Here is a 12,401-nt window from a genome sequence, read left to right on the forward strand (position 1 = left end):
TTAACTGGGTTTTTTTTTTTGTATTTTCTCCTGCAACAACTCCCTGCAACTTGTACTTTGATACCTAAGCTTGTTTTTTTTTGGTATTTTCTCCTGCAACATCTCCCTGCAACTTGTACTTTGACACCTAAGCTGGCTGTTTTTTTGTATTTTCTCCTGCAACAACTCCCTGCAACTTGTACTTTGACACCTAAGCTGGGGTTTTTTGGTATTTTCTCCTGCAACAACTCCCTGCAACTTGTACTTTTGATAACTTAACTGGTTTTTTTTTGTATTTTCTCCTGCAACAACTCCCTGCAACTTGTACTTTGATACCTAAACTGGGTTTTTTTGGTATTTTCTCCTGCAACAACTCCCTGCAACTTGTAAAGATCAGGCAGCAGCACAGGACAGCTATGTGCAGACTGGTAACAGATACACAGGCAGGGGGGTGGGAGGGGTTTCCCTGCTACAGCAGAGTTCAGCCTGTCAGTCAGTGCTGTGACCATTTCCTGTGGGAGAATGAAGAGACACTCCCATCTCTCATTTCAGTTTAGCTTCAGAGGAGTGAAGATCTCTCTGCAGCTCTGATATAAAAACGATTTTAGCAGGTAAAATGCATTCAAATCGTTTTTTTTCTGCAAGATTACATAGATTGAAGAAAGATGAATCATATAACTGAATATGAAGGTGATATGAAATGTCTCCTTTAAACCCCTCAATTTGTGTTGGATGGAAAGCTAAAAAGCTATACATTTTTATATATTCGATTTAAGAAGTAAAAAAAGATACATCTAGAGATAAATAAACATACTCTATATGTAATGTTGTAATCCAGATAATGAACTATGTATGTTATAATCGTAGCACATAGTATGAAGAACATATTACAAAACTGTTTTTTGTTAAAAACTATAGCAAAATGACTGTACACTAGTACAACCAGTGTATAGTAAGTCATAGCTACATGTTATGGTTTGTATGGAATAAATGGTTTTAAAAGAGCATTCTTGAGGGAGGGGGAGCAGGAGAGGGGAGAGTGGAGAGAGCTACACAGATGCTGGCACAGGAAAACAAAGAGACAAGAAATCTTGTGTCTTTTGAAAGAATTTCTGTGCTTATTGCTGTATTTACATAGACCTTTCTGATAAAGCTTACTTAGTTTTTACCTTTCCTTCTCCTTTAAAGTTGTAAAATGGCTGTTGCCTTTCCAAATGTATTGGATGCTGCCAACATGTTTTTTAAAGAAGCATTTTTCTGTATATTGTGAGTTTGGATTCAAACTGTGTCTGTAGAACAGGATCTGCTAAAATGACATGCCAATGTTTGTGTGGTCCCATTTTGGTTTGCATAAAAATTTGTGAAACTGTGGAAAAATTCATGAAACAATGAAAAATTTGCAAAATGTGGTTAATTCATGACTTGTTTGACACGCACAACTTTTTTTACACAACCGCAATTTTTTTTATGTGACCGTGATCTGCAATTTTTTTTCATTACTAATTCTTCCTTCCCTTTTGCAAAAATTTGCCAATGACCAAATGTGGAATTTCACAGCAAATCTATGCCTGCCAAAAAATGTTGTTCATTACTAGTTATAGATCGTGAGATAAACCAAGTCCTCAGTAGATTGACAGGATGAATCTCTGGTACAATTTGTTTTTTTTCTATTTCTTATCATGACCGCTCTTAGCATGTAATAAAAAATTTGTCAGTTTCCTGTAAAGATCAGTAATAATCAAATTGTTTTCAGAAATGAGAGCCAAATCCAAGTAATTAATGGATATTGGATCCAGTGGAAAACTATCTATAGATGGGTGATGTAACGTTTCATCACTCTACACATGTATTCCACACAATAAGGGAATATCAACAGTGGGTAAAATACTAAGAAATAAAGAGAGATTAGCCACGTTACAAAAAGATTTTTTTATAGATGCCAATTTATCTTAACTAACTTTTTTTTTTTTATGGAATGAGAAATTGACAAGCTATGGGTACAATATTTGCACCATCTTTATACATGCTTTTCACCTAACATTATTTTTTATTGTTGCTACATTGACAAATTTATATTTATATGAAATGGTGACACTGATTCCCTACAGAAATGTATTAGCTATCTAAACATTAATTAGTTTAATATAGTAACAAAGTAACATAGTACTCAGCAATAGAAAGATAGCCTCCAGGTACTGGAAAGGGGGCCTCCAGGTACTCCAGGAAATCCACAGGGCCGCAAAACTAAGTACAAATACTCTTTATTGAAGTTGAGTTAAAAAGTAAGCATCTCCATATTTTTAAAAGCCTCATACAGTATGAACCTGCAATTTGGGCTTCTAAATTAATGGCTGCATTTTAAATAGAGTAAACTGTCCACCACCATGCTTGTACTAGTGTGGTGGACAGGTAATAATAGTTTAGGTTAGGTGTGCCTGCATCTATAAGATGTTGTAAAGATGTTAGTGATATTCGTAGTGCTGAGGAGGCCAAGTGTAAGGATAGAGTTCAGGTTGCTAAAAAAGCTTTTGGGTATCTGTATGGGAGCCTGTCTGAACAGGAATGTGAATTTGGGGAGTAAAATCATTTTAAATAAGTTAACTCTGTCCAGTAGTGTTAAAGGGAGGATATTCCATATTTTCATTTTATTTTCTAGAAGTGTCAGTAAGCGAGCCAGATTCAGCTAAATGCATTTGTCTAAGTTTTAGTGGATATAGACTCCCAAATATTTAAATGTGGAGGCCATTATTGATGTACTTAAGGATTTGGTCCAATTTATCTTAAGCCAGAATATTCAGTATGGGGATTGATTGCTGTTAGTGCTGAGGTTAGTGCTTTATTTGAGTTTTCTAAGAATATGATTGTGTCGTCTGCATGCATAGCTACTGTTTTTATTATTGGGCCCAGTTTTAAACTCTTAACTTCCTCAGTGGATTTTAACAACACAACCAGTGGTTCCATTGCTAGTGTGAAAAGAAGGGGGGGGGGGCATCCTTGCCCAGTGCCTCTGCTGAGCGAGAACAGTTGGGATATGTTTTGATTAGTTTTTTATACGGGCTGTGGGGTTATGGTATAATGCGGAGAAATTTCTGCCAATGCAGGGATTCATTATTACAAATAAAACAAAAACCCACATCTGAACTAAAAACCACCAGGGTACCATTTGTCACCAGATTAAATGTACTGTCAAATAAAATCAGTAAGATTATATACAAACTCTAGCATATCATTTTAGCAGATCCAGTTCTCCAAACACAGCTTAAATCGAAATGCTTCCTTAAAAAGCATGTTGGCACTGTCTAATACTTTTAGAGAGACAACAAAAGAGTATTCCGTAACCAATAGGATATCCTTGAGAGGCACCTTTAAATGCTTTAATAAATGGTGCCAATATGTCATTCCACATAACTTAAAATTAGTGATTTTTTTTACTTCTGAAATTAATTGCATGAAAATATATAGCTTTTTAGCTCATAGAACTTGGTTATATTCCTTCCTACAGAGATTTGGGGCTTTAAAGAGTCACTTACAGGTATGGGATTCATAATCTGGAAAACCCATTATCCACAACGTTACAAATTACAGGGAGGCATCTCTCATAGAATCCAATAGAGGCAAATAATTCTAATTTCTAAAAATGATTTCCTTTTTCTCTGTAATAATAAAAAAGTATGTTGTACTGAAATATAATTAATACTTAATGGAGGCAAAACAGTCCTGTTGAGTTTAATTAATGTTTAAATGATTTTTCAGTAGCCGTTAGGCTTGGAGATCCAAATTACAGAAAGACCTCTTATCTGGAAAACCCCAGGTCCCAACCCTTATCTATGTAACAAAGACAAAGAGATATAATTAGCCATACTCAGTGAATCAGCAAAAGCCAAGAATTAGAACCCTTTTTGGTGAGATATGTATTCATTTGTGCAATAGGCTTATGAGGCATCTATAGCTACACAGTAGTTTATTTTAGCTACACCCCTTGAACAATCAGAACTGAAATGCATAGAGACAGTGTGGTGAAGTCTGTTGCTGGAGAGCCAGTGGAATGTCTGCATTGCTTCATCATCTACTGAGTCCACACCTTTGCCATCCCACAGTTATAATGGGCATTGTATCGACATGTTGGTGAGTAGGCAGATGGCATCTTGCCTGTTGAATTTTATGTAGTAATAAATGTAGTTACAGTATTTCTGTTGTTTGTTTTCATCTCCAGCATCAAATATTGCAATTTTGAGGAAATTTTCAAGTATTGGTTATATTGTTGATGAGCCTTTTCTGATGCAAATAAGTATACACCCTTAAGGAGCAATCTTTCTGAGGAAATTAGCTTTACACCAATTCTGCATTTTACCTGCGGGTGTTAGATAGGAGTGTGTTTTAAGGGTGCAGTCAAGATCGCTGGGGATCCCAATGGGATGTCATTATCCCTTGATGCTGCTTTTTTTTTTGTATAACTCTATTTAGGAAATGGGGTAGCTCCAATCTGTTAGACCTGCAGATTGATTACCATAGACTTAACTGAGTGAGTTACAACTCCCATTAGAGCAGGGGTCTCAAACTCGCGGCCCTCGGTACAGTATTTTGTGGCCCGCACCAACGCCTTCTCAAAAGCAATGAATGGATCGCGATTTTTATTGCGATTCAAGGGATAATGCAAGGCATGGCGGGTGGGAGCTGCTGATTGTGGAAATGACGTTATGCCATCATAACAGTTATTATGGGAAGATGTTCTGTGTGCACAATTAGCTGCTAAGGAGCTAATTGTGCACACAGAACGTCTTCCCATAATAACTGTTATGATGGCATAATGTCATTTCCGCAATCGGCAGCTCCCACCTGCCGTGCCTTGCATTATCCCTTGAAAGCCAATTTTTTGTGAAATCCCTTATGCGGCCCAGCCTCATCCTGACTTTGCCTCCTGCAGCCCCCAGGTAAATTGAGTTTGAACCCCCTGCATTAGAGCATGGGTTAAATGTGACCCTTTACTCTCAGATAGGCACTCGTTGTACACACACACACAACTTGACCTCTTAGTAACTTGGGGGCTAATGGTCCTTAAAACAAAATTATAACTTGTTATTGACTGAATAACATATAGTCTCATTGCAGGTGCTGCTTAGATAGTACAAACATAACTTCATAAATGCTTCAGACACTTTTATCCCTCAGATTGTGCTTTTGAAATTTTAACTGTAGTGTTTACAGCACCCCAGATTAGGATTCACAGTTTGGTGTCTCAGGCCTTTCAGCACACTACCTCCAACTAGTGGAAGCCAAAGAAACAGAACATGTGGTGGCTTCCCTTTTTAAAGACTATGAACCCTGACACCTCCTGCCAAATACTAAACTGCCAGGGTGACCTAGAAAAAGAAAGCAGCTCCCCTTTCCAACTGCAAAACAGAACCAGCTCTTAGCTGTCCAAACATTATGGGGTCTGCCTGAATAAAAGTGTCGTGTTGCCAATTTTTTAAAACTTTGAGCTCATTTTTTGGGTCAAACTTTTAATTTACCTAGGAAAACTAAAAATTTTTCAGCACATCCCAAATCTTTCTTTATCTGCCTGATTTTTTTGTTATAATTCCAACTATACAACAAAGTATATTCATTTTTAAAGAAAACTGTAGAAAAAAATATTTTATTGTACCTATGAATATACAACTGATTTGAAAAGTCCTGTTATTCCTGACTGTGCCAGTGCCAAATATGTATAGTTGAACAGAAGTTGTGAAAATGCAGGCCCACAAGTGCCTCACACTAGCTGGAGGCTTTCATGGGGATGGGTACAAGAAGCACAGCAGTAGGGAATAGAGACAATAATGAAGTACCAGTTGATTAGAGGAAAGCGAAGTCAGCAGATTCAAGGTCGGTATTCAAGAAGAGGTCAAGATCAAAGGTATATAATACCTGGAGATGTAACTCCAGAAGATCAAGGAGAACTTGATAACCAAGCAAGCAGAATTGTTTCTAGCATCCTTTCATAGGCCAGAGGAGGAAAGAGAGCAGGCACCAAAATTGACACACACCTCTGTGCCTAGACTGATGCACCAACATCAAATGTGACGCAAGGCCTGCCAACATAGGCACAGGCCTCTAGACACAAGGATTTCTGCGATAGAACCAAGTAATGAGTCTTGAAATATGAATATTGCGTAACAGTTCCCAGGAGTTTTCCTCAAGACCATAACCTTTCCGTTTGACCAGGTATTGTTCTTGTTTTGCCTTGTATCTAAAGTCCAAAATATCTTCAACCTCAAATTATTTTTGATCGTTAATATGTGAAGGCGGAGGGACTGAATCCCCAGGGAAAACATTGGAGTAGATGGGTTTGAGGAGAGCAGAGTGAAATACTGGGTGGATACGCAAAGAAGTAGGGAGCTTTAGTTGGTTAGCCACAGGATTAATCTGTTTTGTGATCAAGAATGGACCCAGAAATCATTGACCCAGTTTCCTTCCATTGACCATAAAGTTTTGTTGACTTTATTCATGGTTTCTTGTAACATTTTCAAGTTGTCTTTTAAGATTTTTATTCAGTCCTGCGCTGTAGGAATGGTTGTTTCAGAGGATAAGTAGGGAAATGGATGGGAATAGCTGGATGGAAACCGTAGTTGGCAACGAATGGAGATTGTTTAATAGAAAAATGATGAGAGTTGTTGTAGGCAAATTCAGCAACCGGAAGCAAAGGAACTCTAGAAGATATAAAGAAAAACATCTGAGATATAGTTCAAGAGTCTTATTTGTTCTCTCCATTTGGATTGCAGGTGAAAAGCTTACGAAAGTGAAGCTTTGTAGAGCTTTACAGATTGATTTCCAGAACTTAGAAGTAAATCGAGTCCCTGAACTTAGACTTCTTCTGAATACCTCTTTGATTAATTGCAGAGGGTAATTTGGAAATAGAAACAAAGGGAGCCATCTTATTTAAATGGTCAATGACAACCAGAATAGTGTTATTTCTCAGGAAAGGTGGAAGTTCAGAGATAAAACCCATAGGTTTAAAGTGAGAGTCGTTGTAGACCAGAATAATTTCTTATTGTTAGGAGCGCTCCGATTAGGAGCGCTCCGCTCTGTGGGGAAGTTAATGAAGGTGGTGCCCATACATGCAAGTTTGAAATAAATACACTCCAGAGACCCAGGTTCAATGCCTAATTATAGGACTTCCTTAGTAAGCTCCTGGGTGCACTGTTAATTGTTTCTTCTGATTGATCTACTGGTATTTAAACTTTCTGCCTGTTTTTGACCAGCCTGTTTGCTGCCTGAATCAACCTTTGCCTGAAATACATTTTTGAGACTGACTAACCCTTCTGGAACCGCATTTCTGCTCTGCCTTACACAGCATGGCATCTCATATGGAGGCCTGTTGCACCACCAATCAACCAATCACAAGTCACCTATTAGCTTTTATTGGTTTAAATTTAAACTGCTGCCATTCTTTAACTATTACTTGTAATGACCCTAATAGTCATGAACCGGGTAATGCCTGTAGTGACTCTTTAGTAACGTGACCAGATTCAGATACACATCTAATAAATAGACATTGCAGGGAATGAAAACTAAACTGCAATTGTTTCAGCCTGCCCTGAAAGTTGGATTTTCTAGACATGTCCCTGAATTATAAAAGTTATCTGGTCACACTAATCTTTAGACATTTCTTTTATTAAAGGGATAATGTCATGATTTTTATGGTATACTTTTTATTTCTAAATTACTCTACTATTTAAAAATGTTATTATTGAAGCAACAAATTTATTTTTTTAGTTGTAATATTGGTGTGTAGGCAGCCATGCCAGTGCATTGTGCCTGAGTCTGAGCTTTCAGAAAGAGCCAGTGCTACACGTTAGAATTGCTTTTGGGTAAGCTATTGTTTCTCCTACTCCCTTGTAATTGGAGGGGTTGCAAGCCAGTTGCAAGCCAGAATTTCTTACTATTAAGTGTTATATCTACTGGGAGCAGCTACCTTGCTACCTTCCCATTGTTCTGCTGCGTCTGGTGGGGGGGTGAATTCTACTTTGCGTAGAATCTGTGCACTTCCCTCTGCGGCAAGTAACAGGGACCTTAAGTCCCAGAATTTATCACTTCACCATGAAACAAGGTGAGATAGAGAGTTACATTACACTGACAGCATAAAGTATCTTGCGAAATAGCTTGTTGGTGTATAATGGTTTCCTTAAGTCTGCCTTAAAAAATACATTTATATTAATTTATATATCAATTGGATAGGCATCACAGGGCTGGAGATAAGGGCACACTCCTTTAAAGAAGTTTTATCAAAACCACTGTTAATAATAGGTTTGCAGTTTGGCAGAATGTGCACTTTTTAAAATGTTTTGTTGTTTTGGTACTGTTAGGGAACATAAAATGCATGCAGCGGTTTTTTTTCTAAGAAGATTAATTTCCAGCCACTATTTTTTATTGTACAGGTATAGGATCCTTTATCTGGAAACCTGTTATCCAGAAAGTTCCAAACTATAGGCAGCCCATCCCCATAGACTCCATTATGAGCAAATAATTTAAATTTTTTACAATGATTTCCTTTTTTTCTGTAAAAATAAAACAGCATATTATACTTAATCTCAGCTAAGGTAATGAATCTTTATTAGAGGCAAAACAATACTATTGTGTTTAATTACTGTATAAATTATTATTTAGTAGTAGCAATTTTACAGCTTTGAGGCTACACGCCCCAAACTTGAATCACATTGTTATGGAGTCAGCCTGAATGAAAATATGATGATTGTTGTATGCCCCAAAGTGTGCGTGAGCTGTGAACAGCCAATGAGATTTTACCTATTGACTTGAAATTCAACCTGCTGCCATTCTCACAGTAATAACGACAGGGTCCCCAAACTTTGCAAGGTTAAGCACCAGGTAACTGTGGTTTAAGGTTAGAAAAAGTGGGCGGAGCTGTGAGCAGCCAATGAGATTTTACCTATTGACTTGGCAGAAATTCAACCTAAAGCCATTCTCACAGTATTAAAACCAGGGTCCCCAAACTTTTCACAGTTGGTCACTAGGGGACTGCAGTTTTAGTTTTGAAAAGTGGGTGGAGCCACCAACAGCCGCCTCAAATTTGACCTATTAAATTTTATTGGTTTGATGCCAGGGTTCCCAAAGTTTGCATAGTCAGTCACTGGGTGACTACGTACTTAAGGTTATTAAAAGTGGGCGGGGCCCCCAAAAACCATAATATTTCTTTCATTGTTTTCAGTGGGGAAATTTTAACTGCTGCCATTAATGTCGGGGTCACCAAACTTTGCACAGTTTGTCACTAGGTGACTATATTCCAAGTTTAGAAAAGTGGGCGGGGCCAACAGCAGCCAATCAGATTTCACCTGTAGACTTCATATGTTAAAATTGAATCTGCTGCCATTCTTTCAGTATTAATACTAAGGTCCCCAAACTTTGCAGGGTTAGTCATCAGGTAACTGCCACCAACAGCCAATAAGATTTTAACTATTGATTTTCAATAGGGAAATTCAACCTGCTGCCATTCTCACAGTATTAACACCGGGGTCACTAGGGGACTGCATTTTTAGGTTTTAAAAAGTGGGTGGAGCCACCAACAGCCAATCAGACTTCACCTATTGAATTTCTTTGGTTTAAATTTAAAATGCTGCCTTTCTCACACACGGGGTTCCCAAACTTTGCACAGTCAGTCACTGGCTGACCACGTATTTAGGGTTAGAACAAGTGGGCAGAGCCACCAGCAGCTAATCCATTTCCACCCATTAAATTAAATAAGTATTAATTCCAGGGTTATTAAACTTTCCAGTTTAGTCACTGGGTATTTTCAATAGTGAAGTGTAAAATGCTGTCAGTCTCACAATTTTTATGCCTGAGATCCCAAAGTTTGCAAAGTTGGTCACTGGGGGACTGCAGTTCAAAAATAGGAAAAGCGGGTTGGGCCACTAACAGCCAATCAGATTTCATCCATTGAATTTTATTGGTTTAAATTTTAAATGGTGCCATTCTCACACTATTTATGCCAGGGTGCCCACTGTTTGTCACTGGGTGACTTCGTATTAAGGTTAGAAAAAGTGGGCACACCCACCAATCACAATTTACCTATTGACTTTTATTGGTTTGAATTTAAACTGCTGCTGTTTTTAACTATTAATCCTAGGGTCCTTAAACTTTGCAGAGTTAGTCACTGGGTAACTGCAGTTTCAGGTTAGAAAAAGGGGGCAGAGCCACCAACCGCCAATCAGATGTAATTTGTTGCCTTTCAGTGGGGAAATTTAAACTGCTGCCGTTCAGACACAGTTCAGTATTGTCCCTTAATTGCTGAAAACCAAAACTATGATGTCTGTTCTACATAGGGCATTATCAGTGCTTTGAAAAAGAGAAGAATAATCCTTTTCATGGACATTATCAAGTTAACACTTATTTCTACTTATGTTAGATATATCAAGTTTACAAAAATGTTTATGTAATGCTATATTTTCCAGGTGATTTCTAGCTACCAGGCAGAAAATTCATTTTTTTTCGTGCGTATAGCTTTTTTCATGTTTTTTTGACGCTTTTAACAGTTTTTTAAATGCAAAAATACCACAATTTGCCACCAGGCGCATGGTCTATGGCATTTTCTGTTGTGGTTTGCTGGCAAGTCTTTGCACTCTACCAGGATTTAACATTAAAAAAGTGTGTCTGGACATGGTGAAATAAAACCTGCTGGCTGCATCTGCAATTCATTTCTGGTAAAATCCACCAAGCAGCCCACACATTCCATAATTTTGAACTCAGGGGTTTTGATTTAGGTTAAGTGTGCAAATTATAAAAATACTATAAAAAAAAAACAGAATAATAAATGATATACTGGAATGGAAGCGCCACCCTTAATTCACAGCCTTTTTATTAATTGAGGTTTATGTTAGGTACTGTCAGGTCCTTGGAAAAGATCTAATTTCCCTTTATTTATGGCATCAGCAAATACTAGTGACGTGCAGATCGGCAAAAAGACAACTTATAAACCAATTTGGCGCATCCCTAGTAAGCACATATTTCAATTTTTGCTATAGTTTAAATAGGAGCTGTTGCCAGCTCCATGTTGCAGCACTGTTCATTCCCCAGCAAAAGTCAAGTAATTCCAGTAGTGTTCAATAAAAAGGGCAACCATTTGGAAGTTTGAAAGCAAGTTGCAAGTAAAACAAATATAATGAGGTAGTAGAATTCATAATGAATTAAGTGTACGACTGGCCATGCCAGGGATGATTTTGACATAGTTGGCCAGCATAAATATTTTGCAAAATATAGAAAGCAATTGCTGTTTTGTTTGAAGTGGAGGGTATTTTTGGCAGCTTAATGAAAAAAATGTCTAATTTCCCTTAATGTTCTGATAACAGAGAGAGGATCTCTTGCCTTTGTTTCTATGCTTAGTGATAAATATGCTAGAAGGAATGGGTTGAATGTTATTGATATTTTTTCTTTTAAATAAAATGAAATATAGAGTTCCAGCATAAAGTTTGTTTACAGTTTTATTTGCTATCATGAGGCAAGTATACACTCGATATACTTAAGAACACCCATCTTTATGCAGACTGAAAAACATTTGAGAAGCATATTTTAATGTCATTCACGAAAAATATAAGACAGAATCCTTAAACAACAAACTTACATATGATTTGCTATACCTGGTTTTACCAACATGAAGGTAATTCCACTCCTAATTATTTAAGATGTGGCATATTTTTTTTATTTGCTTATAATTTGTAAATATGAAGTTCAGGACTGTTGTATTTTCAACTAATTTGTTACATATCTTAATTATTGCAGGTGGTGAGTCTAGCAAGACACTTGATATATTTTGGGTTCTATAGCTTCAGTGAATTACTGAGACTAACAAGAACTCTCCTAGGAATCATAGATTGTGTCCAGAACCCACAGTCCATACTTCTGCAAGCAATATACAGTGAAGATGGGACAGGTAACCTGACCTGAGAAGGCAGTTTTGAAGTACTACAGCTAGTAATTTAACCTTTAGTGACATTTTACTTTTTTGGAGTTCTTGTCTTCCTATTGCTATGACAAAAAGGTATAAAAAAGTAATCTCATTTTTGATCCAGAAAGTTAATAAAAAACATAATTATGGTCCCATAGACTGACTGCCACACATTTTAAAAGACAGACACCAACACTTTTAATGAGAAACATCAGACTTATGCTCTTCTTTACCTCAATCAGTATTGTGTGTAATGTGTATATTTGATGTATACTGGAGAGTAGTATGCAATAGGTTGGGACTTTATAAATACATGCTAATAATTGATAATTTTGTGGTGAAAACCATTTTTTGCATTAATACTGGCTTTATGTTAATTAAGAACTTTTTGTGGCTACATCCAGAAGGTTTGCATGGTTAGACTGGGTATCTAGTTATATCAGCTTGTGAGGTCTAAAGTTTGTTTCATATCTATGAATGTTCAGTAGGA

General features: G+C 37.2%; 1 protein-coding gene across 1 annotated transcript in view; it reads left to right on the forward strand.

The window, feature by feature from the left end:
• The window catches only part of itpr3 (inositol 1,4,5-trisphosphate receptor, type 3), a 350,279-nt gene that overhangs the window by 117,874 nt on the left and 220,004 nt on the right, over positions 1 to 12,401 (forward strand). The window contains exon 21 of the mRNA XM_018091571.2: positions 11,746 to 11,896. Within this exon, the coding sequence (XP_017947060.1) occupies positions 11,746 to 11,896 (151 nt within the window). The remainder of the gene's footprint in view (positions 1 to 11,745; positions 11,897 to 12,401) is intronic.

Source organism: Xenopus tropicalis, chromosome 2 (genome assembly GCF_000004195.4).
Source record: "Xenopus tropicalis strain Nigerian chromosome 2, UCB_Xtro_10.0, whole genome shotgun sequence".
Classification (NCBI taxonomy): Eukaryota; Metazoa; Chordata; class Amphibia; order Anura; family Pipidae; genus Xenopus; species Xenopus tropicalis.